Source organism: Aythya ferina (assembly GCF_964211825.1).
Source record: "Aythya ferina genome assembly, chromosome: 6".
Lineage (NCBI taxonomy): Eukaryota > Metazoa > Chordata > Aves > Anseriformes > Anatidae > Aythya > Aythya ferina.
In genome coordinates, this window is record NC_140303.1 from 32,331,752 (window position 1) to 32,354,368 (window position 22,617).

The window sequence follows — 22,617 nt, forward strand, 5'->3', positions numbered from 1 at the left end:
CGGTGCCCATCTTGCAAGCAATTTAACATTCAACTTTTTTTTTTTGTTTTGTTTTTAAGCTGTGAGGGGAAAAAAGGAAAAACAAAGAATTTATAAAGGGAGACATAAACGTGGCAATTTTAAAAATCATCTGCAAAGGGAGGATATGGATTGGCAGACCAGAACCAGAAAGCACAGACACATCATTAAAAGCATTGACGAGGCATTTTGAGGAATTACTTTGGCAAAGAACCAATACAATATTAGCATTATTTCCTGAATGAATCCGTGTCATCAAACCTATGTAGCAGTTAGACAGCTCAAGGCAATTTAAACAAAAAATTTAGTTTCAATATGAATTATTTCTGCCATTTAAGTTTTTTGGTGTTTTGAATTTTTCATCCATGAGAATTTGAAGCTTATTTATTCACTATTCATGTAACAGCTGAGATTCTCACAAAATTGTGTTGTTTGTGTTGTCTTGGAGCTTTACCGTGAGCCCCAATCCTTAGCCTACCCTCAAGTACAAAAGGAATGAATAAGGAAAGAAATAACTTTATCTCAGGCTGCCTCCTTCTGCAAGAGCTCAGCTGTACCCTACATACTGGAACTCCTCTTGGTTCTGAAGGACTCTTTTTTCCCTTCCCATGTCTCTCCATCAGCTCGTGGTAGATCATTGCTTTTATTGTTTTTCTTCTCCAGCTTAGGCTGGTCCCAACAGCACATGAGTATCTCAGAATTGAGACTTGCTTAGTCCATAACCACTTCCTCGCAAAAAATACTTTGAGACTTTTTCTTTTACCCTATCCTATGAACACATTATTCAGGAAGTTCTTTTCCTGCACTTGAAGCTCACTCTGGGTGACACCCTCCTGTGTGAGGAAGAATGAATCCAACCTCGTTTTTAAGCAGTTTTGCATACAAGAATGAGCCACTTGCAATTAAATAGGACTAGTTATAGAAGTTGAGGCACATTTCCATTCACTGGTGGTTGATTATATGCAAATTCTGGGAAAAAGTCACATGCAGAAGAGTGACAGACATATCAGCTTTTTTCAACAATGAAGAAGGGAAGCAAATTCAGCACTTGTGTCAAAATGTTTTTAACAAAATACAGTTGTTAAATTACTAATATACTGTCGTAATATTTTATATATATATGTTATAAACTAGTGATGTGATCTCAGTTGGTGAAAAGTGTGTTCTGTACATTACTCTGTGAGTAAGGAAATATATAAAAGGGCAAGAAGGACTTGAGGAAAGGCGTGCATAAGAAAACTCCATTTTTCAGTGGTTCTCACATCAAACCTTCTCCTCATCTTCCGTTCTTCTCAGACCACCACGTGTCCCATGGCCAGAAACCTGCCTTGGGGCACTACCACAGCTTGCTTGTACAACCACAAACTGGCATTCCCAGCCACAGAAGCTATCTGCACATAATTTGAAGTCTTTTACAAACTGGATTAAGAAATAAAAAAAAAATCTACTGGCGTATGAGCTTCTGGGAAAACTTTCTGAATGTGAACACTATTACAGACAGAATACATCTTTACCTTGCCTTGTGTAAACACCTACTTGTAGTAGAAGCACGGGGTTATTGTTATTGGCAGCATGATCCTAGTAGTTAAATCAAAGCCTAGTAAATGATACAGCACTGTAGGGTTCCCACAAAGAATAGCCAATTTTGGTAATTAAGGAATCTTTATAATATGAACACCTTCATGTTGCAGTGAATTCTAAGACAGTGGATAACCCTACCAAAAATAAGTCCTGAGAGCTTGCAACCCCACAAACTAGAAATGGATTTTATTTTGCATAAGCTTTTACTAGGGATAGGAAGTAGGGGAAGAAAGGAAGGAGAGTTCACATCGTGATGATACACCATGGGTTCTTTGGAAACTGTAAGTTCTGGCTTTTTTTTTTTTTTTTAATCAATATAAATTGGATATACTTGGTTTGCAGACATAAATAAAAATCAAAAAAAGGTCTCCCACATACATACTACTGATAGAAGAAAAAAACCTTTGAAATACAGTATAAAACACCTCAGAAGCTTTAAACCTCCCCTAGCAGTGACATTAAGCTTCTGGCAAAAGGCTGCTTCATGAAATGCATCTCCTAAAACTGAAGAGAATACAGAGTAGATTAAGAGAATATGCTCACAAGTTATGTCCCATAGAGTGAAAAGCAACCCAGCGAGCCTGTGCTAGCTTATCCCACTGTACAGAGAAATGTACGATGTGCCAAGACACCACAGAAAACAGTTGAGATCTTGCTAGCCTAGTGGGATAAAAATACATCGACTCATCGGTTAGGACACTAGTAAGAGCAAGGCATGTAATTGCCAAGCTCCCCTTGCAAGTGTATAGAAAATTTTAATACAAATTTTTAATGGAGCTCTTAACCTGAGCTCCAGAATTCCTGTTGCTTGCCAGGCAATCAGATGAACTACGTTAATTAGCTTGGAAAAATAAATAAATAAATAAATACTGAAGTGCACTGATCTTGACTTCAGAAGTTTGCTACATTTCCTATCTCTCAAAGTTGCTTGCCAATGCTGAAAGACACAAGATTGCCCCCCCCAAAAAATGACGTATGATACTTGTCCTTTTGATATCAAGGATAAATTGTTACGTAAGTGAAAATGCCAATTGATTTTTTATAAGTCCTTTTTGAAGTAGAGATGTTTCTCACCACAATTCATTAGCCTATTAAAAGAAAGAATAAAAAAAAAAATAAAACAGAAAAGAAAGGAAAAAAAAGGCCAACCATTTTTCAATGTTAATAGTTCTTCCTGGTAATGAAACATTCACAAGACAGTGCAGTCACTGTAATTGCAGCTTCCATAAAATAATTGTTTTGATTACATCATGCTTGCTTATTATAAGTAATTAGATTTTAGAAATCTGTACGCAGCAGTGACACTCTTTTCCTTCTCCACATTGTGAGTTGTATTTGGCGCGTGTTTGTACCTACATTTACCAGTTTTCTAAGAAACACTGATATAAAACTTGGAGTCATTTATTTGCTATCTGCATTGTCAGTAGGGTCATATTAAGTATCTGCAGATTTTGATATGGCACAGCAAGTATCCTCTTGTTTTTACGTCAAATTCTGCTTCCTGCTACACCTGTGCAGCAACACTGCTTATATCAGTGCACAGAATTCAGCTAAATTTCAGAAAACTCAAAAGCTTATGGTAGCAAAATATTTTCTCTCATTTTTCTAGTAAGTATTTAGGTGTCTATGATCCCCAAGAGATTTGTAATAATTAAAGACACTAAAAGTTCAACTGCATGACAGAAGGCCGGTGTCCAGTCCTGGTTAACTCTAACCGGTTAAGGATCAAGGATGACAAACAACTACGTTAAGTGCATTTTACTGTTTATGGCATTTCTGACACTGAAGTTCAGGAACACGATGGATAGCTACTACAGTAGCTCCCCCTGCTGATGAAACACAGTCTTCCAGAGTATTTTATACTTCATATATGAGCACGCTAAACCACCTACAGTCATGAAAATGGATTAAAAATGGATACTTCACTGCTTAATTACCAGGCCAATCTGAGACCAAGTTGTAACCTTTTGGCATCCTAGCTGACTTCGGGTAAGGTGAGACATCCTGAGACTCACCTCTAGCAGTGGAAGAGGGGAATTAAGGGGGCTAATTCAAGACCTTTTCACCACTATGCTGCTCTCTCCAGGCAGCAACCCTTAGCAACCACTCAGAGTTTAAATGATGTTATAAAGTACATTAAGCATTAACCCCAACCAAATACTAACTCCTGTTAAGAAAATATGATTTATAATCTTTATTGTTTACTTACATATAATAAATATAATACAGAACAAAAACATCACACCCAGCGATTGTATTACACAGGCTGTTTATCAGAATACATTACATTTTCTTTTCACTAGCCCTTTCATAGGGTTTTGGTATTGGATATTCAGAATTTCAATTTATAAATCTATCAACACAAGAATGATTTTCCCATTTTCACCTTTATACATGTTTCAAATAATCACATATATACTGATTTTGTTAAAAATATATAAGCAGTATTTGGTATTTGCAGTATAGGCCTATAATTTCCATTCATTAGATCTCTATTCATATTGAGAATTTCAAAATAATTAATAGCTTAAATCTGATTTTAATAAAAAATACTTATTCTATAGTTCTCATTTAAATGAATCCCCTCAGAAAATGAAGTGAATCCCCTCAGAAAATGAAGTGATTGGACAAAGACACTCCAGGTAAAAGTCAACATTCACTTTTAAAAAACAAAGGGGAAAAGTTCTGGTCCTTGCTTCAGCTGTACAAATTGGGAATAGTGGAGACACCTGTTTAGAACAGAGGGAAGCAAAGAGCAAGAAGCCAGAGTTTCTTAAGAGATGTGCATCTTCATTTCAGAGTTACTACTGCTATCCTGCTGTTTTCTTGGCATAAATCACTGCATCAAGCCATGATTATATGTTTTTCTCTGCATGAATATACTTATCATTAAATGGAAATTAGATGAAAATGCTGTGTTTTTTGTCAGAAATAGACAAGGTTTAACACACTCTGAAATCAGGTATTTAAGTGCAAATGCAATACTCATCAGCAATTCATGTTCTGATCTCACTACGGAAAATGGTTAAACTGTTATGCATAAAGGTATTTCACAAAGGAAGCATACCTGCAAGTATCTGTGCTCTCAGAACATCTGAATTATCAGTGAACAGCACAAACTTCATGCAAACAGAAGCTTTTGTCAGTTTAAAGTTTTAGCTAAAGCAGTCTCTGCTTTAAAAACATTCAGAACTATCTTCAAATTACAGAGAGCTGAAATTTAGTACAGAATTTAATGCCAAAAAGACCAAAGCTACTAACTATTGGGTTTGTGCATCTTTTAATGCAGAAGTTTTAGATGTTTAAGAAATCAATCAGTATAAACATCTAAACAAAAAGTTTCAGGTACAGTTTTGTTTTACTGATATTCATTCCTAAAAAATCTGAGTAAGTTTTTAAATCATTACAAGGATTCGATCGATTGTACAATGCTGAAGTCCATAGTGCACACCTCTTACACTAATTCCATTGAGATAACATCAACTTAAGCAAGGGGATAAGCATTCACAAGAGCTTTGTGTGAACAGTTTCAAGATTTTTGATTAATAGGCAGATCATTCATTTGTAACTGGATCGTATGTGAGACTTTTAACAACTCTCTCACACACAAAAACCCCTAAGAATCCCAAAATGCAACCAAGAAAATCCTTATCATTTACCCTACCTCCCTAAATATATTTTTCCATGATTCTTACAGTCACGGGGCTTAAACATTCAGCTTCAATACAAAATTATGAGACTTAAAATATGTACATTCTATAGTAAATCAAGACTGGAGAGATCAATTTAATGCACAATTATTGCCTAAACACATCCTGTACATAGTTGTGCTATGTAAGCATTTACCTCGATGGTTTTACAGCTGATCCCATATGCTGCCCAGTAAGTTGTATTTATTTTCAATAAAAATTATTGTATTTACTCTTTTTCTGTTTTCCTTCTCCCACAGGAAAGGGATACTGGAAAGCCCCTGTTGTTTTTCTAGCTAAAGGCTAAAAGGAGGAGATTCTAAAATATTTTAGAAATCACTCATTGTGATAGGGGATCTAGTTTAATTGACTTGCAAAAGGTCAGATTTATATAGAAGAGAAGCATCACCTATAACAGACAAGGAAAAGCAGACTTGTGGGCTGACAATATTAGTAATACACTGAAGGATATTTAATGAAAACATGGTAATGTGCATATCATAAATTTAGCTCTTTGCTATATGGCTACTTTCTCCTCAGCTTGATTTTTTTTTTTTTTTTTAATTTAAATAAACCATGGAAAAACTTCAGAACCATATGTCATACAAATATCCCCACAGTATTATTTTCTGAGGCCATTCCAATGAACCTTTTGTGGAACACGTGAACAAATTGTGCACCTTTCCTGATAAAAAATCAAAAGTTCATTAAAAAAAAAGAAAATCGGATGCAACTTTATTAAGTATCAACTGTAGCTCAACTGAACAGCTGCTTTCTACCGAATCCTCAGAGAAAAGCCTTTTATGCTTCTAAAAGTAGGAAGTGACAACTAGGTTAAAGTCTGGATGAACTCCTCATCATGGCATGCATTCCCAAAAAAGTCCGGTTACCTACAAACACCAGATGTAATGATGCAGTACATCAACGAGGAGGGAGCGAGAAGACAGAAAGCTGACTGGTTACATTTCTGTTAGAATTACATGTTTTATATTAGGTTTATAGCAGTAGAGAGAATCTGGGTAATCAAAATATAATTACAGAAGTTTCAACGAGCTGGGAAATGTCCTGTTATATTCTTTGCAAAGTAAATGGAAATGTCAAATCAGAAATCATCAAGGGGAAGCTGATCCTCAGGGCTATGATCACTGTGCTCACATTCTCACTATTGACAAAAAAAAAAAAATATATTCTCCTGGAAGTATACCACTAAGTGAAGTGGTTAACATCTCTTATACTGATGATTTTACAGAAAAATCATGTAGCAAGAAAAATTCACCTTCTAAATAATTAAGCTGCATGTCAGCCATAGAGAAATACAGTCTGTGATCAGTTACAGTATGTTTACCATTTTTCCCAGCACAAAATCCCTCAATTTTATATTACTGAAGTCCTAGAGCAAACTACTTCAGATGTATGCTGCAGACAGAAATACTGCAAAGGCATAAAAGGTCAACCTGACTGCAGAGTATTTCAATAAAGTTTTAGTTTATTAATGCTGCCTATGATACTGGTGGGCTTTGGATAAAATCCCAGCCTAGCCAAAGTAACTTTACTGGAAAAGCAAACAAAAAATATCCCCAAAGTGAACACACTTTGTAAAAATTTAATGATAAAAATAAATATATTTATGTTAGAAGACTCTACCCCATAGTCAGACCTTGTATTGCTACAGCATTGTCTAACCCTGAAAGTTAATGTCACTCTCGTGCCTCAGGTGCAGCTCTGAAAACAAAAGTGCAACTATTAATTTACATGGTGCAATAAAATAGGAAAAAAAAAAAAAAATTGCAAAATCAATTTAGAATGGATGTGTGTCCAAAAGCTAACAAAGTATTGTGCAGTGCACATTTTACAGCCACCTTTAGATGCTATTATCATTGTGATTCACCTAACAAACGAGGAAATTCAACATGAAAATCATGTGATGTGAGATGTCTGCGTGAAACCTGAAAATTTGGAACAATTTTAAAAGCAGGAATTAGTTATCAGCTCATTCAATGCATGGTATCATCCACATTTCCCTGAGAAATCATGCCATGCAATAACCACATAAAACAGAATACACCATTAATCAATCCTAGATTCAAAAGAAAAAAAAATCATGCATAGCAACTGTCAGTGAGCCATCAACACTTCTATGCTATTGCAGATAGCTATTACATTGCAGATACTACCTGTGACAATCCTAACAGAAACTGTAACTAACGCAAAACCTAGACCAAATACAGAAAACTGATTAAAAATCACTACCCTATAGTTAGCCATATAACTCAACATGGTTTTTAAACACTAGCTCGTTTCTCAAATTTTGAGCATGCCACTTCCTATATCTTCATTTACAAACACACAATCTGCCTTAATGAGGCCTATCTTCATGTGAAATTTGGAAGCATGGCCATAAATTTTAGACACCAAGTTTAACTACTTTTCCCCTCCTCTGATAGCCTTAGCTTAAGCTCAAGTTAGTTTCCTTAAAATAGAAGGATTTTTTTTAGCAGGGAATAGGAATGACTTTCACCCCAATGAAAGATGGAACTTAGAATTAACAAAAGAAAAAATCACCACCTTATTTAAGGCAATCATATTAGTAAATAGGAGTACCTAGGCACAATGGGGAGAGTGAAAGAGAGTATTCCAACAGCACACACCAAGAAAAGCAACTCACAGGCTCTTTGATGTTACATGGCAGTGCGCAATGCATAGAGCAGCATTCCGGGTCACCTCTCATATGCAGCACCATGGTTTCTCAGATCAACGCCCTACTGTGGTGAAATACTTCAGCCTTTGCTCCCCCCCAGTAAGATAACCAGGCTGTGCCTTAGCCTTGCAGCTTCTCAGCTGAATCAGCCACGTCCCCCACAGCAATTTCTATGGGCAAAAAGGCAATGCCTAAGCCAGATGCAGCGCATGCTCGACAACAGAAATATGGGGCCTCTGGTGAATTCAGTGACATTCTTGTGCCCCATACTTTCTAATTAACTGCTGAGTAGTGGTGTCACATGTATTTCATACCTTTGCTGAATCAGTATTACATCTACAGCAGCCCCTCTCAGTGAGCACATTTTTGGCATGACTGAAACCTAAGAGAAAGTAGCTTGAAAAAAAAAAAGATCTCTACATGATGTTTTTCTCCTTTGTACTGGGTTACAGTACACAGTACGCTGAACTACACAAGACTCACCAGAACCCTAAAAGCTAAGACATGCTACGTGGCATTTGGCAAGTTATCGCCATTTCCTCCTCCAGATATAAAAACTGAACAACTCAAAAGCTCAAATCACACACGGAAGAAATTCTTGGTTATCTCATAGGACTGTAGGAATTACTTAAACTGTTTGACAGAACAATACACGCAGTACCCATTTTCCATTTTGTAGGCATGGGAAATCATCATTCTTTAAGCATCTGAAGTATGTACTTCCTGTGAGAAATAAGTCAGAATAAAGACATTCCCAAATGAAACAGTAGGAACAATGACAATTTATGCTAGCACACAGTGTTAAAGCATTTACGGGAGCGCCTTCACATTCCAGTTGTGTCATGAGGAAAAAAAACAGCATGTCACCATTACATCAGAGGTACCTGAGAATCAAAGCTAAATCTCTTGTGCATTTACCAAGCACCCATTAGAGAACTATGCAATTTACATTTCAAATAAGACGATATATTTATAAAATATTATTGTACTAAAAATCACAAGATTTTATAGAAAAATCTCATCACATTCTATTAAATGCAGGAACGATGTTACATGTCATAACTTCAGTAAATAAAACTGCAGTATATTTCTTGTAACCACAGGGGCACCACTGTTTAAAAATCCATGGCAGTTCAGGAAGGATAGTTTGCCTTTTTTTATTATTATTATTCTGTAAAGAACTGTAATTTAATGCAAAAAGACTGCTCTAGCTACTTAGTGACATAAGATTAAAATATTAAGTATCTTTAAAAAGAAGATTAACACATCTCTTGTTAAAAACAGAAGTAGTGGGAAGGCCCCAACATTGAGTCTGCTGAACAGAAAGATGACCGGGTCAGAGACAGAACACCACTCTCCTAGTACTTAGTTTCTAAACCTCTCTAACATAACAATGCCACTTAACAGACGTCATATACAGACGAGACAATGATGATCTTTCACTTCTAAGTCATGAACAAATATGATAGCAATTGCCCACCATGTGTTATCACTCCAATCCTATCAGTGACCAATTTTGGACGACATTATTAAAATACTCAGCTAAAAATACTGTAATTGCCCATTTAAAAGCAAACTCAGTTTTCCTAAGGTTAGTTTGCTGAAGCTGTAACTGATTAGATGGTGTAAAGGAACAGTTTTAAATTTGTAGTTAATGGATGGTATTGAGTATATAGCATGATCTCATTGAAACGTTAAAATTAGGAGAAAACGGACATAATTTTTTTTTATTGCCAGTAAGCCTTAACAACATTTATTGGAAAAGCTGAAACTAACATCCTCTAATTTGTGCTAATTTAGAAGAAAAACTACTGTAAACTCCTCTTACCAAAGAAATCTCTGAAAATTCTAAGTCAAATATAACATTAGTTTTACACACTGTATTTTCTACCCCTCTACTACTGGGCTTTGGAATTGAAATGGAAAGTTTCTGAAAATGCCACAGAAAAATTAATAATTAGTTTATTTAAAAAAAAAAAAATCCTATCTCAGGTATCCAAAGACTTACTACATCATCTTAAAGAGATGCCTCAGATAATTGCAACTTTTAATGACATCCAATATTAAGAACTGGAAGGGAAAATTTTATAAAGGTGCAATAGTCAACAAGAACAGTCCCCAGATTCACCTATTTCTCCTGGGTATCTTTTTCTCTTCTCTACATAAAGAATTCTACATTCTAGCTGCTGGTTAAATCAAGCCTTGTAACTGTATCACTAAACATGTCACTTTCTTGCATTCCCTCTAGTCTAGTATTTGTGTCACCAAATCACCAAAACTGGTCTTGGAAGGCATATGGGAATACCCTATGTTATTAACAGACTTCTTATGTGGAAAACTATTCGCTAAAAATCTGTCCTTTATTCATTATAATAAAACAAAATCATACAAAAGACAAAATTATTATTATTTTTTAAAATATAAGTGTCTTATAACCAGAAGTTGGGAAAGTTACTGATTTATGTCAAATATCCCTGAACTTAATTATTCCTAACTTCTCACAATTAAATAGGAAAAATGCCGCAGTAGAAGGAAGATACAGGTTATAAGGAAAACGATCAATTTTAGAATAAATTTATTAATGCAATTGGGAAAAAAAAAATCAATATAATTATCTTTATCTTTCATAGTGCAACCCACTGACTGAAAACTTTAACAATTAATTTGATCTGTTTCTTAGCTGGCAGCTGTACTAATGAAAATTTTCAAATTCAGTTTTCTGTATGAGATCATTCGGAATGATGGGTTACAGAATCAGTCTGTTTAAAACAAACACTGATTTTGAGAATGTACACCCAAATCTACTGTCATTAGAAATATTGCATCATTCACTAAAATTGTAAACATTCCAGAACATTAGGTAATACAAGATTTTTAAACATCGGCACCCGTTGCCATTACAAGGCTTCTCAAAATGGGATAAAACAATATATATGTAGTGTTCCAGGACCGTACAAAGATCCTGCCTCAATAATTACAAGAATTCACTTAATAAATTACTTTACTATTTTCTTCTATTAATATGCAAATAGTCTATACAACATAAAAAAGTTAATTTGTACCTACTACAGGTAACATATCTATTTAGCTTTTCATCAAAAAGCCTGTAAGACGTGATAACCTGCAAACTTATTTACATAACGCATTTGAAAGTATTTTTTAAAAACAATATTGTCCAGCATTTAACAAAATTGTGAGTTAAAAAGAGAAAGAAATCACTTAACAGCATTCATTTTCTTGATTTTGTCAAGTAACTTCACCAGCTCAGTGTTGTAAGGCAGGTTTGGTTGCTCAGATGGACTAAGACTCCCTACAGTGATATGCATGTAGTAAATTTGTTCATTTATAAAACCAGATGAAAGCAGGAGAGAGGAAAACATTAATGTTTCACAAGAACCAAAACTTCTTATTTTTACTAAAAATTCAGAATAGGCACTGAAACATGATTCCTTAGGGACTTTTCCAGAAGATTGTCTCTTCGCTAGGCATCACTCCATTTTTAAACTAAGAAGGAAAAGAAAAAAAAAAAAAAGTTACCAGTGCTACATAATTAAAAATTACAAAAGGGAATCACTGTGTGTGTTTGTTTCCATCTTATTAATAAACAAAAGGAAGTGCTAGTGCATCAAAGCTTAAGACATCGTAAATTACTCTTATGGTAATTTTTAATTTCATTATTAGGTTTAAGCAACATCAGAAAATAAAAATACACTCCTGATCATGTAAATTATGCATACATTCTTTGAAAACTACAGCCCCTAGGCACGGGGCTAAGACAGTCAAAAACTAAGTCCATCTTCATGCATCCATCTTTATGAATATCACTTTTTTTTTTTTTTTAAACGTTTGAGAAATTAAGTTTCTGTAAGACTTTTCAAAGGTACAGGTGCTTTCTTTTTACATTACCTAAATCCTCCTACCTCTTCCTGCTCCTGTCCCCACTGTCTGTCTTATGTTGTCCCCCCACAAAGCCACACTGAGAAAATGTAAACATTAAAGTAAAAATCTACTTTACGTTTCAAAACCATTGGCCAAAAACTACATTAAAGTAAGAATAACGTTTGGTATAGAATAATACGAATTTTGAAGATATTCTTTAAAACTCTATCCATTAATTCAAAACAAGATTAACTGTATGCTCTGTAAAAATGTGTACTGATGTAACGAATGCCATCATGAAATAGAATCCTCACCTTTCACCGTACTGTTTCATATTTGTTTATTAGCATACCTTTTGTCTATGAACAGCAACTATCCCCATCTTGTGAAACACTATGCATAGGAATGAGACTTTCACACTGCTCACTTTCTTCTGGCATTCTTGAAAGAAACATATTTATTTATTTAAATTACACAGTAATATGTTGGCATCAAAGCAACTCATTTCATAAGTACTAAATGTGCTATAGAGGTTTGAACTGCACCATTAAAAATATACAAAACCCCTTCACTTCATGAAGTTAGCACTTCTTCACTGCATGCTTTGGATACAGTAACTATTATAAAAGCATTAAGAAAAAATAATCAAGTGTGATAGCCACTAGGAAACTTATTTAAAAAGAAATAAACAGACTTCAAATCTTTCCCTTTTCTGAACATTATATAGGTTAATAAATGGATTGGCAACTACTACAACTAAAAAGTCAGCCATGGAGGTCATCTTAATACAAAATTAGATGAAAACAAATATAGCATGTATACTGTGGCTTACAAAAAATTACAGAATACCAGAAAGGAGACATAGGATCATATTTTGTGACTGTCCTACCTCTGAATTCGATGTTTTCTACAAATAAAGGCAAAAACTCTTCTGATTCCCACCATCACTGGATCCCAGTTGTTATAGTGACATAAAAGAGTTGCAATGAAAAACGAAAAAAATACAGGGATTGCCCCTGCAAAAAATAACCAGGAAAACTGCACCTGGAATTAAAACACAGACATCATTCATTCAGAAAGGGTTTTTGTTTGTTTGTTTGTTTGTTTGTTTTCCCCTTTAGAGTATACTGTATATTAGAAGTAGTTATTTTAAAACTATTTACAATTTTAAGATGCGCAATTCTTTTGAATGGGGAGAAATATTACAAATATTTCTGCAAGTGATTTGGTACAATTTCTACAGTCACTGCTACTTCTAATAAGTCAATAACACTTTTTCTGTTCTGTACATGCAAACATTTTGTTTGTGCTGTGGTGCAGATGAAATCTGCTATTTAAAGATGCTCTCATTTTTAGGCTGCAGTCATCTGTTGGTTATAAATGAGGAAGTCCCCTAGTCACTTCCAAAGCGTTGGACAAAAAAAATAAAAGTCACCTGAAAGATTTGTACATCTGATTATCCACTGTGAACATCCTGTCACTAAGCAGATGAAATCTACGTGCAGAGATAAGACTACCCCACTGGAAACTTACGGTATTTTTTTTTTATTTTATTTTTTTAACAATAATAATAATAAAAAAGCATGGCATAATACTTGCTCAATTTAAATTAAATTCTACTTGTTCCTATACTACTAGTACTCAGAATTGATCATCTGAAACAGTTTTAAACTTAAAATTGTAGAAAGTTACATAAATCAAGGGTGCAAGAATTATAATCTTGTTTGAAATGTCTTTAAGGATTACAGAGCAATGAAACATAAGCACAGCTCCCCCTTGTGGAAAAAAAAAAGTCCAAAATAGAAGATTTCAGAGGGGAAAAAAAAAAGGTACAGTTTTGATACCAAGTACTGATGCTCACTCTCAAAATCTAACAAATTGGAACTGTTAGATGAAGAAAGAGGCATCACCAGATGGACAAATGCCTAAACATAGTCAGGTTTTGTATTTACCCCAAGGAAGACAAAGCAGCCTTTTTACACAAGGCCAGTAAAATTAAGAGAAATGGAAGGTAGCAAATAGGTTTTCAGAACCTCCAGAAAGAACCAGGTGTAGGCAAATGAAAACACTGATGGAGGGAATGAAAAAGGCATGAAGATTTGGATTATGAAAGATGTTGCCAGCACATAAGCTGAGACAATACAGGAAGGTGAAGATTTAAGATAAGGAATATGAAAAGAGCAAGTGAAAATGAGGTGTACCAGAAGTTAGATTAATGGTTAACTACTTTTTTTTTTTTTTAAATAAATACCAAATACATATCACATGGAGTAACTCTAACAGTGAAAACAGTGATAACTATAAAAGCGAGTTAAAAAATTAAGTTGCCCTTGTGCTACCAATATCAACTGAAAGTCATCAAACAGAGCTTTAAAGATGATTCTGCTACTTCAGCTAACTCAATATTGCATGTGTACACGGAGAAGAAATTTGTTTTAAAGATCCGGACTCTGTGTTTACTCAGATTAAATAACTTAGAGAAGAAATTATTTACAAAGAGTTAGGAAAAACACATTCCAGTTTTCACTGTACTCCAGAATAAAGTTTACATGAATCAGTTCAGAAGACAGCCTAAGATTTTCAAATATCAATATCTAACTATACATATGATCTAAAAATTTATTTGCACACATAAAAATAGATTAAAAATAAATATAAATGAATGCTTTAAAAAAAACTTGCCATTAAAACTAGTTTACATATAAACCTAATTCCACCTCACTGAAGTGATTTTTGGTAAGAAATTTACTTTTTCCTCATTTTTTCCTTAATATCTACCATGAAGTATTTACATTCTTGCTACAGTTTATGTCCCAATCGTATGTTGCAGACACTTGAACAGCAAAATGAATGTGGTTATCTTACCAGTGACTGCTTTACTATAGGTGGAATCGCTGCACGGTTTTGCTGCATTTCCATGTTGAAAGACTCAGGTAATACTAATATGAAATATACTTTATTTCATGTTTGTTACAAGACTATTTATTCTGGGCCTGTCTCCCGTTTTATTTTCCAATTTGACTTTCATTATTTTTATCCTTTTATTTTTCTGCTTTATTTCCCCCAAATCCCCTCCGACATTAAGCAAGGGTGAAATACAAATTCTGTGGTGTTCCTCCCCCCCCCAGTTTTACATGTCTGCCAGAAAATTTCAGAAGTTAAGAAGTTTTCATTAGAATTGACACTTTGCTTGTAGAAACATTTCTCAGTATAGCTTCTTTTTGGCAGGAACCATTCTAAGTGCAAGACTTACCACCTTATTTCTTGTAAATCTTGTACAAACAAAAACAAACCTCAAAAGAAACAGATGAAAACTCAAATGTAGTGACTGAATACAACTCACAGATTGTACCACCACAGATAATGCATGAACCACATCTGCTTCAGGGATGACACTACTCAGAAAATGCTCAATTTATTACGTTCCAGGCACAGTCAGATTTTGTTCCTTCACATATTTCCACATTTCTAGGTATACATAGCTTACAAACTCAACATAGCTGTATTTGCTAAAGAACTCAAGAGAGCATCAAAGCAGTGTAAGCAAGCAGTAGTTGGCAGAGTGTGACCACCAGTCTACTCTGAACTTGCAGTGGCAGTATTCTATAGTTAGCTCTAAGTTTGGACAGTTTTGCTGTTTTAATTTCTATCATCTTCAGCTAAGCTATTCCATGACTAAACTGCTTTCTAATTCACACAAAATTTAGCATCCCAGTTCTCTAACTCCATGTGCTTCAATTATAAATTGTAGCCAGGCCAAAGTGCTCAAAGGCTGACTAATTCACCCTTTTCATCCCAGAAAACAAATAGCCAGGCACCAACTCCTGCAGCCTCTCCATACCACTCAACTGTACGTGATCTAACATCAGTGTAATACAGGTTACCAATGGTCAAAATGCAAACAAACATGTGATGGCAAATGCTTAGTTTAGCCACGTTACAGATACACCAGTGTCTATAATGAGTGACATCAAAAGCTATAGGTAGGGGATGCCCTGTCCCCCAGAAAAGGCATTATCACTGTAAGAAAGATTAAACTTACACAGATGTGTGAGAAAATTGGGCCAAAAGTCACTCAAATAAAAAGTTAAACAGGTGGTTTAACTTTCAAATTAAAACTTAACTTCTCAAATATAAATTTTAACACTAGGGATAACTTAAATCCAAAATAAAGAGCAGGAAAAAAGTGATCTTGCCTTCAGAAAACAGAAACAGTTGCATGACCTCAACTTAAACAAAAAAAGATGGTAATTGTATGCTTGCAGAATATGCTAAATAATCATTATTCACATTAAATTAAGAATTTGATATTCCTTGCCACTGATTAAATATTAAATTCAAATAAATATTCAAAGTCAGCGTTGAAATTCATGCATAAATAAAATCTGGAAGTTCTACACGATCAGCGTGAGAAGTATCTATACAGCTGGATGAGTAATATAAACCAACTTCAGATACTTTCTGTTCTAAACTGATTACCTGTTTCTTTTTTCTTTCCTTATATGCAGGGTCTTTCCCACAGTTATTAGCTCAGTAACAATGACACTAGACTAACTTAAAGCAGGACAGTTAAATGGAAGCTATAATCCACATTAACCTAATAATGTGTAATTAAGCCTTGTAGCTTCTACATGCCTGTGTCATAAACCCATACAATTTTCATTTCATTACTAATTGGGCATTTTCAAGATAGGCAGTCTGCAGCAATTCTGTAATCGTAAAGGTCTTAACATGGGCTGCACTTGCAGTTGTTCTTTAATTCTGGAAAGTGCCTGTTAAGGTAAAGCATTTGACAGGCATTATTGATGACTTGGGGTACTTTCCATCCAAGCAGCATCTCAATCAGATCTAAACTAAAGTACGCAAGTAATCTCCTGCAAGTGCAAAATCACTGTAACCATCAATAGAAAGAGGATTAATTACAATGCAATTCAACAATTAAAATAAGTGAATACCATTCATTGCATATATTGTGAAAAATAACACTGCCATTGATTTCAGGTGGAGAAGGAAAAATAAGGAACTATCAGCTCCAGTCTGTTAACAATGCTCAAACCTTAGTAGTACATTACCTTTTGCATGCACATGTCAGCTATTATGGACAGAGGTATTGTAAGGCTTAGCGCAAGTGTGCCTATCAGTGATGAGGTAAGAAAGCAGCCCCTACAAAATAATAATTAAAAAAAGAAGTCTCATATAAAAGTTTAAAGACAACTAAAGTAATACATCAAACTGCAGGAGGTATATGATTAAGCTCAACTTTCAGTCATCTTCTTTAATAAAATGTAATATCCACAGTCACTGATTTGTAAAACAGCTCCTGAGATCTTCTGCACTTTGATATAAACCAAAGGCTCTATAAATAAAATTTGACTAGTCTGAGACATTTTGATAAAGTGAACATCATAAAATCCAAAATAAAAACTGCAACTACCATATTATGATTGACCAACTCAAAAATTCCCAAGCATCAAGTGAGTCTCATTAGCAATGAAATGGTCTATTCTACCATATGAAGAAAATATCAACTAAATGGTATTTACCCAGTTCAAATCAATAATGTTTACTAGTGAGTTGTTAACTCTCATTTCAAAGATACTTGGATTTTTTTTATTTGTTTTTTTTAAATAAAGACATTTTTTCCTCATCTTTGAGAATTGCTGAAAACAGCACTAGCTGTGCTTTTTTTTTTGTGGAACTGCTATCTGTTATGCCAATAACGAATTTTAAAGAAAAATCTTTAGTTGTAATATTTTATTTTATTTTAAACTCACACAATCTTTACTCCGGCTTCTGTAAAAATAAACAGATGCATCATCACTGAAACTATAATCATTAAATGTGATTCACTAAAGAAAATACTATTTTCACCTCACAGAAGTGGTTGAATTTATTAACAGCATTTAAACACAAAGAACTGAACAAATATTTGGAAAAGATTTTCCAGAACATTATTTCGTGCACGTTCTTCCAACTAGAAGACTACTCCTATACCCAGCCCTTAGGTCCTTCCATAAGGCTGACTTTCAAACAAACAAAAATGACCAGTTTTAACATTTGTGATCACTTTGGTTTGTTCCGTGTCTTAAAAAGAAAGAAAAATGTATGCAGACGAGAAAGAAACAGAACTGAAACAAAGTTTTTGCATGCTCTGAATTTTTGCAAATTTCCTTCCCCCCCCCCCAATATTCTAAATCCCCTTTCTGCATCATTACAGAGTACTTCTTTAACGCAGCACTGACTGCTGTTACTGAATTAGAACGAACCTTACCACTAGATCATCATAAATGCACGAACAGCATAGAATCCAATCCAAATTTATCAGCGGGTTAAAAAAAGAAAAAGAACGAAAGGGTCACATCTATCACATTATTTACTTGGCAGGACTCTACTCTTGGGGAGAGTGAAGTGTATTAAATGGCATTTACATCCAAAGAAAGATTAAAGGACCGTGCTAGCTCCACACTATACATGTAAAGAATGAAGTCAGCATGAACTGAGATTAGTTGTAGTCCAAAATTCTAGACAAAGGTAACTGAAAATAAAAATAGCTCTTTAACTGACTGGATTATCATTCTGAGAAGTTACACAACTAGCAGGTGTACTAAAGAATTGTCTGTGCCCACCCACGTACTTCTATGCTGGTTCTTAATTTGGGGACAACAGCCAAGGTGGGTTTTTTTGTTTGTTTTTGTTGGTGTTTCATTTGGCCTATGTCAAAATAGCAGTTAATCTTTTTACCAATCAACACTGAACTAGTCTTATAGAACGTTATTAATATAATAAAAGTATTCAGTGAATAAATAAACTAAATTAAATTACAAAAAAGTATATATTTTAAAATAGATTTATGCCTAGGATAGGCTAAAATTTTGCCAATAAACAAAAAAAAAGTCATGATTAAACTTTCTAGATTTTAAACTTCAGCTGAAAATACATACACAGAAAGGGGGGTTCCATTAAGGTTTTTTATTGTAGGCCTGTCCAAGAACTTAGGATCAGAAATATGTCAGTTTAAGACTATCTAACCCACAAGGTTTTCTATCCTCTCTACCACAAATAGAGATTGAAAGCCAGGGGTTCTCAGTCAACAGAAACTGCCACACATACTCAAAACACAGTATTGAAACAGACTTCTGGTTCACTGAGCAACCATATGGCACAGGAAACATCTCTTTTTTTTGGAAACTCTTCCTTAATGTTTCCAGAATAAAATATGATTTTCCAACTTATAGAATTACCTGTTACACTCCTATTTTAACCTAATGCTAGCCCAGAAGAAACTTTGGCTGCCTGAATTCTTCCAGGCTGAAAACTCCACCTGATCAACCACTGCTCTTAGAACACTCTCTCCTTTTGACAGTTTTACACAAATTTTCAACTTTGCTACAGCTTTTGAGCTGTTCTCCTACAAACCTCCTGTTTGATTCTCTGTTGCTGACCTATCCAGACTATCATATCATGAAATTAACAAAACTCAGGGTAATATATGAATTGCCATACCTTGGTGATTAATACATTCTAATGAGATATGGTGCAGTATGTCTCTGAAGACAAACTGTAGAATACTTTTTTGCTGCATTCTGTCTCTCATTATTTCTACGTGCCCTTGGAAAATGAAGAACTAACATACCAAAATGTTTGTTCTATAATGAGCTAAGCTTATCTTAATGAATACTTTAAGTCCACATCACCTGTTTTTTAAAGTTTGCTGTTGCTCTCAAAAGGGACACTGTAATGTAACAGATGACAACCTGCAACTCAAACTAGAGAGCAAAAAAGCTACTGATTTGACATCTCAACATTTGATAATGCATATAAGACAATTTATATTGTGAAATATACGTGAAGCAAGTAGTACATACCACAACCAGAGGAACTCTGACAGAACTGTTCCAATAAGGCCATTAATGACAATGCACATCCATATCAGTTTGCTGGGAAACTCAAATGCTTCAAAGCCAGTATAATGAAGCAGGAAAAAACCTGGCCATAGCAGCAACAGATTGAACAGCCCTACAAAACCTGAATATAAGAACAACATTAAGTAAATCACAATAAATGTTCTTCAGCTTCAAGATAATTAAAATCTCAAACTCTGCTACCCTGACAATACACATACACAGAGGAAAGGACGCTGACAAACAGTTATGTCATATATTTACAGGTTTAGAAATGGGAAAAAAAAATCCACTGAATCAAAAGGGGCTGTTCACATTCCTTCAGGTAGTAGGACAACGATCGTTCCTTGTTGAGACTATAAAAAAGAAACATCTCATACAACTATTCTCTGAAGTACTGATAATTATGGGAACAATAAGCTCTCTCTTTGGCTCTTCTAAGCCCCTTAACCACTCACATATAGTTAAGTGAGTGAAAGCAAACAACCGAGTCACACATTGAATTAAAACTTTCAATAGCATTGTTTTTATTCTTACCAAAGAACATTGGTATATCGAGTTTATCTTCTCTATCTACTTTCCTTTTGATCATCACTATGTACACAGCATACAACATTGCTCCTACAAGAGACCAAAGGGAGCCTGTAAAGATGAAAAACACTGATTTAAGTCATGCCAAGTGTTGCTAGGATCAGCTCTTCAAAACACACACCTATTATAAAGCTGTCAAACAGAGATAGAAATTGTTTATTATGGAATCCATTACTATGTGAAAAGTAGGGAAAATGTAGAAAGCTCAATAATGTAAATACTGACTCAATTAAGCTATAAACCAGTTTCAGAAGTTGAAACTACAAAGCCAGGCTTTTATAGTTGTGTTACACAAAGAAATGTAATTTACTGTACAATGTACTGATAATTGACAAAAGATGGTACTCATCACCGCATATTCTAAGGTTAAAAAAGTAAGTGAATACCTATTGTATCTCTTCCAGGAGATTTTTCAGATCCAGAAAGGTTAACGAGTACCACACCACCAATGCTAGCAAAAAAAGAAGAAATACAAAATGCTGCTTAAAACACAAAAATGTTAAACAAAAAGAAAATAAACCCACATATTTCCAACTGAAACTGGATTAATCTTATTTTCCATTTGAGCATGATATTTTGTAAAAAGACTTCTTAATTTGTTTCCTCAATTTGTTCATGAAGTAACGATTTAGAAGCATATCAATATATCATCACAGATATCATAATTGTATTTGTCCTCATACTGCATCAGGGAGTTTTTGATCAAATGTTCCATTCCATTATCTTACCTTAAAATAACAGCTAATAATTTGGAAAGAGTAAATCTATCTCCACTGTTACTGGGAAAGACCGCAGCTAAGATTAAAGTAAAGAGCCCTGCAAGAGAAAATAAGAACAGTTTATACAATCAAGTTTTGCTACTGTTTTGCTCAGAAAGCTGCACTGACATTTTATTCTTTGCATTTTACACACTTGTGTCAATGATGGGATTTTAGCATCCATGCTTTTAAAACAGAACTGTTATAAAACTAAAACATCATGGTCTCAATCCTCAGATGAACAAATACACACTCAACTCTGAGAAGAGATGAATTTCTAACAAAACTGCAACAAGCCTAAAAAAATCAGTCCAAAATGCACAATTGTGCCTTTAAAACTGATTTCATAAAACAAAAGTTACACCTCAAAACATGAACATAATTTGCTGGTTTTAAAGCTCATAGTTGAGCCTTTCAAAAAAAACAAGTGAAATGTACAATATCTAGGTGGTTTAAGTTCTATACAGTCAAACCCCATTTTTCTTAAACGAATAATTGGCAAGATGACTTTACTCTGAATTGCACCTTTTTTGACAAGAAGTTATACCACCCTTCCTTCAAACCTATTCCACTCCCAGCATAGTTATTTAATATACAGACTTTATATTTACACACACACACCTTGAAATGCAAAAAGCAAGGGAATCATAAAGAAAGCCTAAAACCTTGCAATTACATAGTGACATTTTTAAATGCATGCATTCAATGGTTTCAATCCCCCAAAACCACAGCTAAAACATTACACGAGCATACTGTAACCAAAAAGAATTTTAAACAGCCTTATAACACAAGTATGATCTTGTAAATAAAACCTACCAGAGGTTGAAGACAAGATATTAACTATAGCAACTTGAGTATCTGATAGGGCTTCTTGGTAAGAGAAATTTGCCAAGAACCACTGGAGGACGAGAAAAATAATTCAGTGATTACATTACATGACAGGCAAGAGTAGAACAAAATTAAACCGACCACATTCAACATGTGTGTGACAGTGAAATAACATACTTCAAAATGTAAGCATAATTGAATAACTCAAATGAAATTATAACAGTTATTCTGTGGTATCTAAAGCTACATTTATCATGTTTTGTAAGTGCTTCAAGATGATTACTACACAAGGGCTGTGAAGAAATTTCTGGTGATACATGGGACTTTAGTCAGCCTAATCTTCAGTATAAAAAACAAGCATCACATTTAATACCTCAAAAACATTTTGAAAAGATTCATGTCTTTCAATTCCATCATAAATATAAGCAGCAGCAAGTTTGTTTGTTTAAAAAAAATAAAATTTCTTGATTAATATCTTAAGAAAATTTTAGATACATTCTCAGGGAAGTTACCGCTCTCTTTAGGAAATAAGAAAACTAATTCTAGAGAAAATGAGAAAAATGATTCCTCTTGAAGAGGAATATTTATACTGTCCAATAAATACATGTATATTCTGGTAATAGCAGCATCCATGAATGGCATAAAAAGAATGTTTTGAACATAATGACTTTACT

At 34.3% G+C, this 22,617-nt stretch overlaps 1 protein-coding gene across 2 annotated transcripts in view; it reads right to left on the bottom strand.

The window, feature by feature from the left end:
• Positions 1-10,544: 10,544 nt before the first annotated feature.
• Positions 10,545-22,617, bottom strand: part of SLC35F5 (solute carrier family 35 member F5) — a 28,543-nt gene continuing 16,470 nt past the window's right edge. For both annotated transcript variants that reach the window (XM_084524070.1, XM_084524069.1), the window contains exons 9-17: positions 21,932-22,013; positions 21,086-21,173; positions 20,744-20,808; positions 20,304-20,408; positions 19,731-19,890; positions 16,938-17,028; positions 12,755-12,909; positions 12,218-12,306; positions 10,545-11,490 (exon numbers count right to left, since the gene is read on the bottom strand). In XM_084524070.1, coding sequence (XP_084380196.1) covers positions 12,225-12,306; positions 12,755-12,909; positions 16,938-17,028; positions 19,731-19,890; positions 20,304-20,408; positions 20,744-20,808; positions 21,086-21,173; positions 21,932-22,013 — 828 coding nt within the window. In that variant the 3' untranslated portion in view covers positions 10,545-11,490; positions 12,218-12,224. The remainder of the gene's footprint in view (positions 11,491-12,217; positions 12,307-12,754; positions 12,910-16,937; positions 17,029-19,730; positions 19,891-20,303; positions 20,409-20,743; positions 20,809-21,085; positions 21,174-21,931; positions 22,014-22,617) is intronic.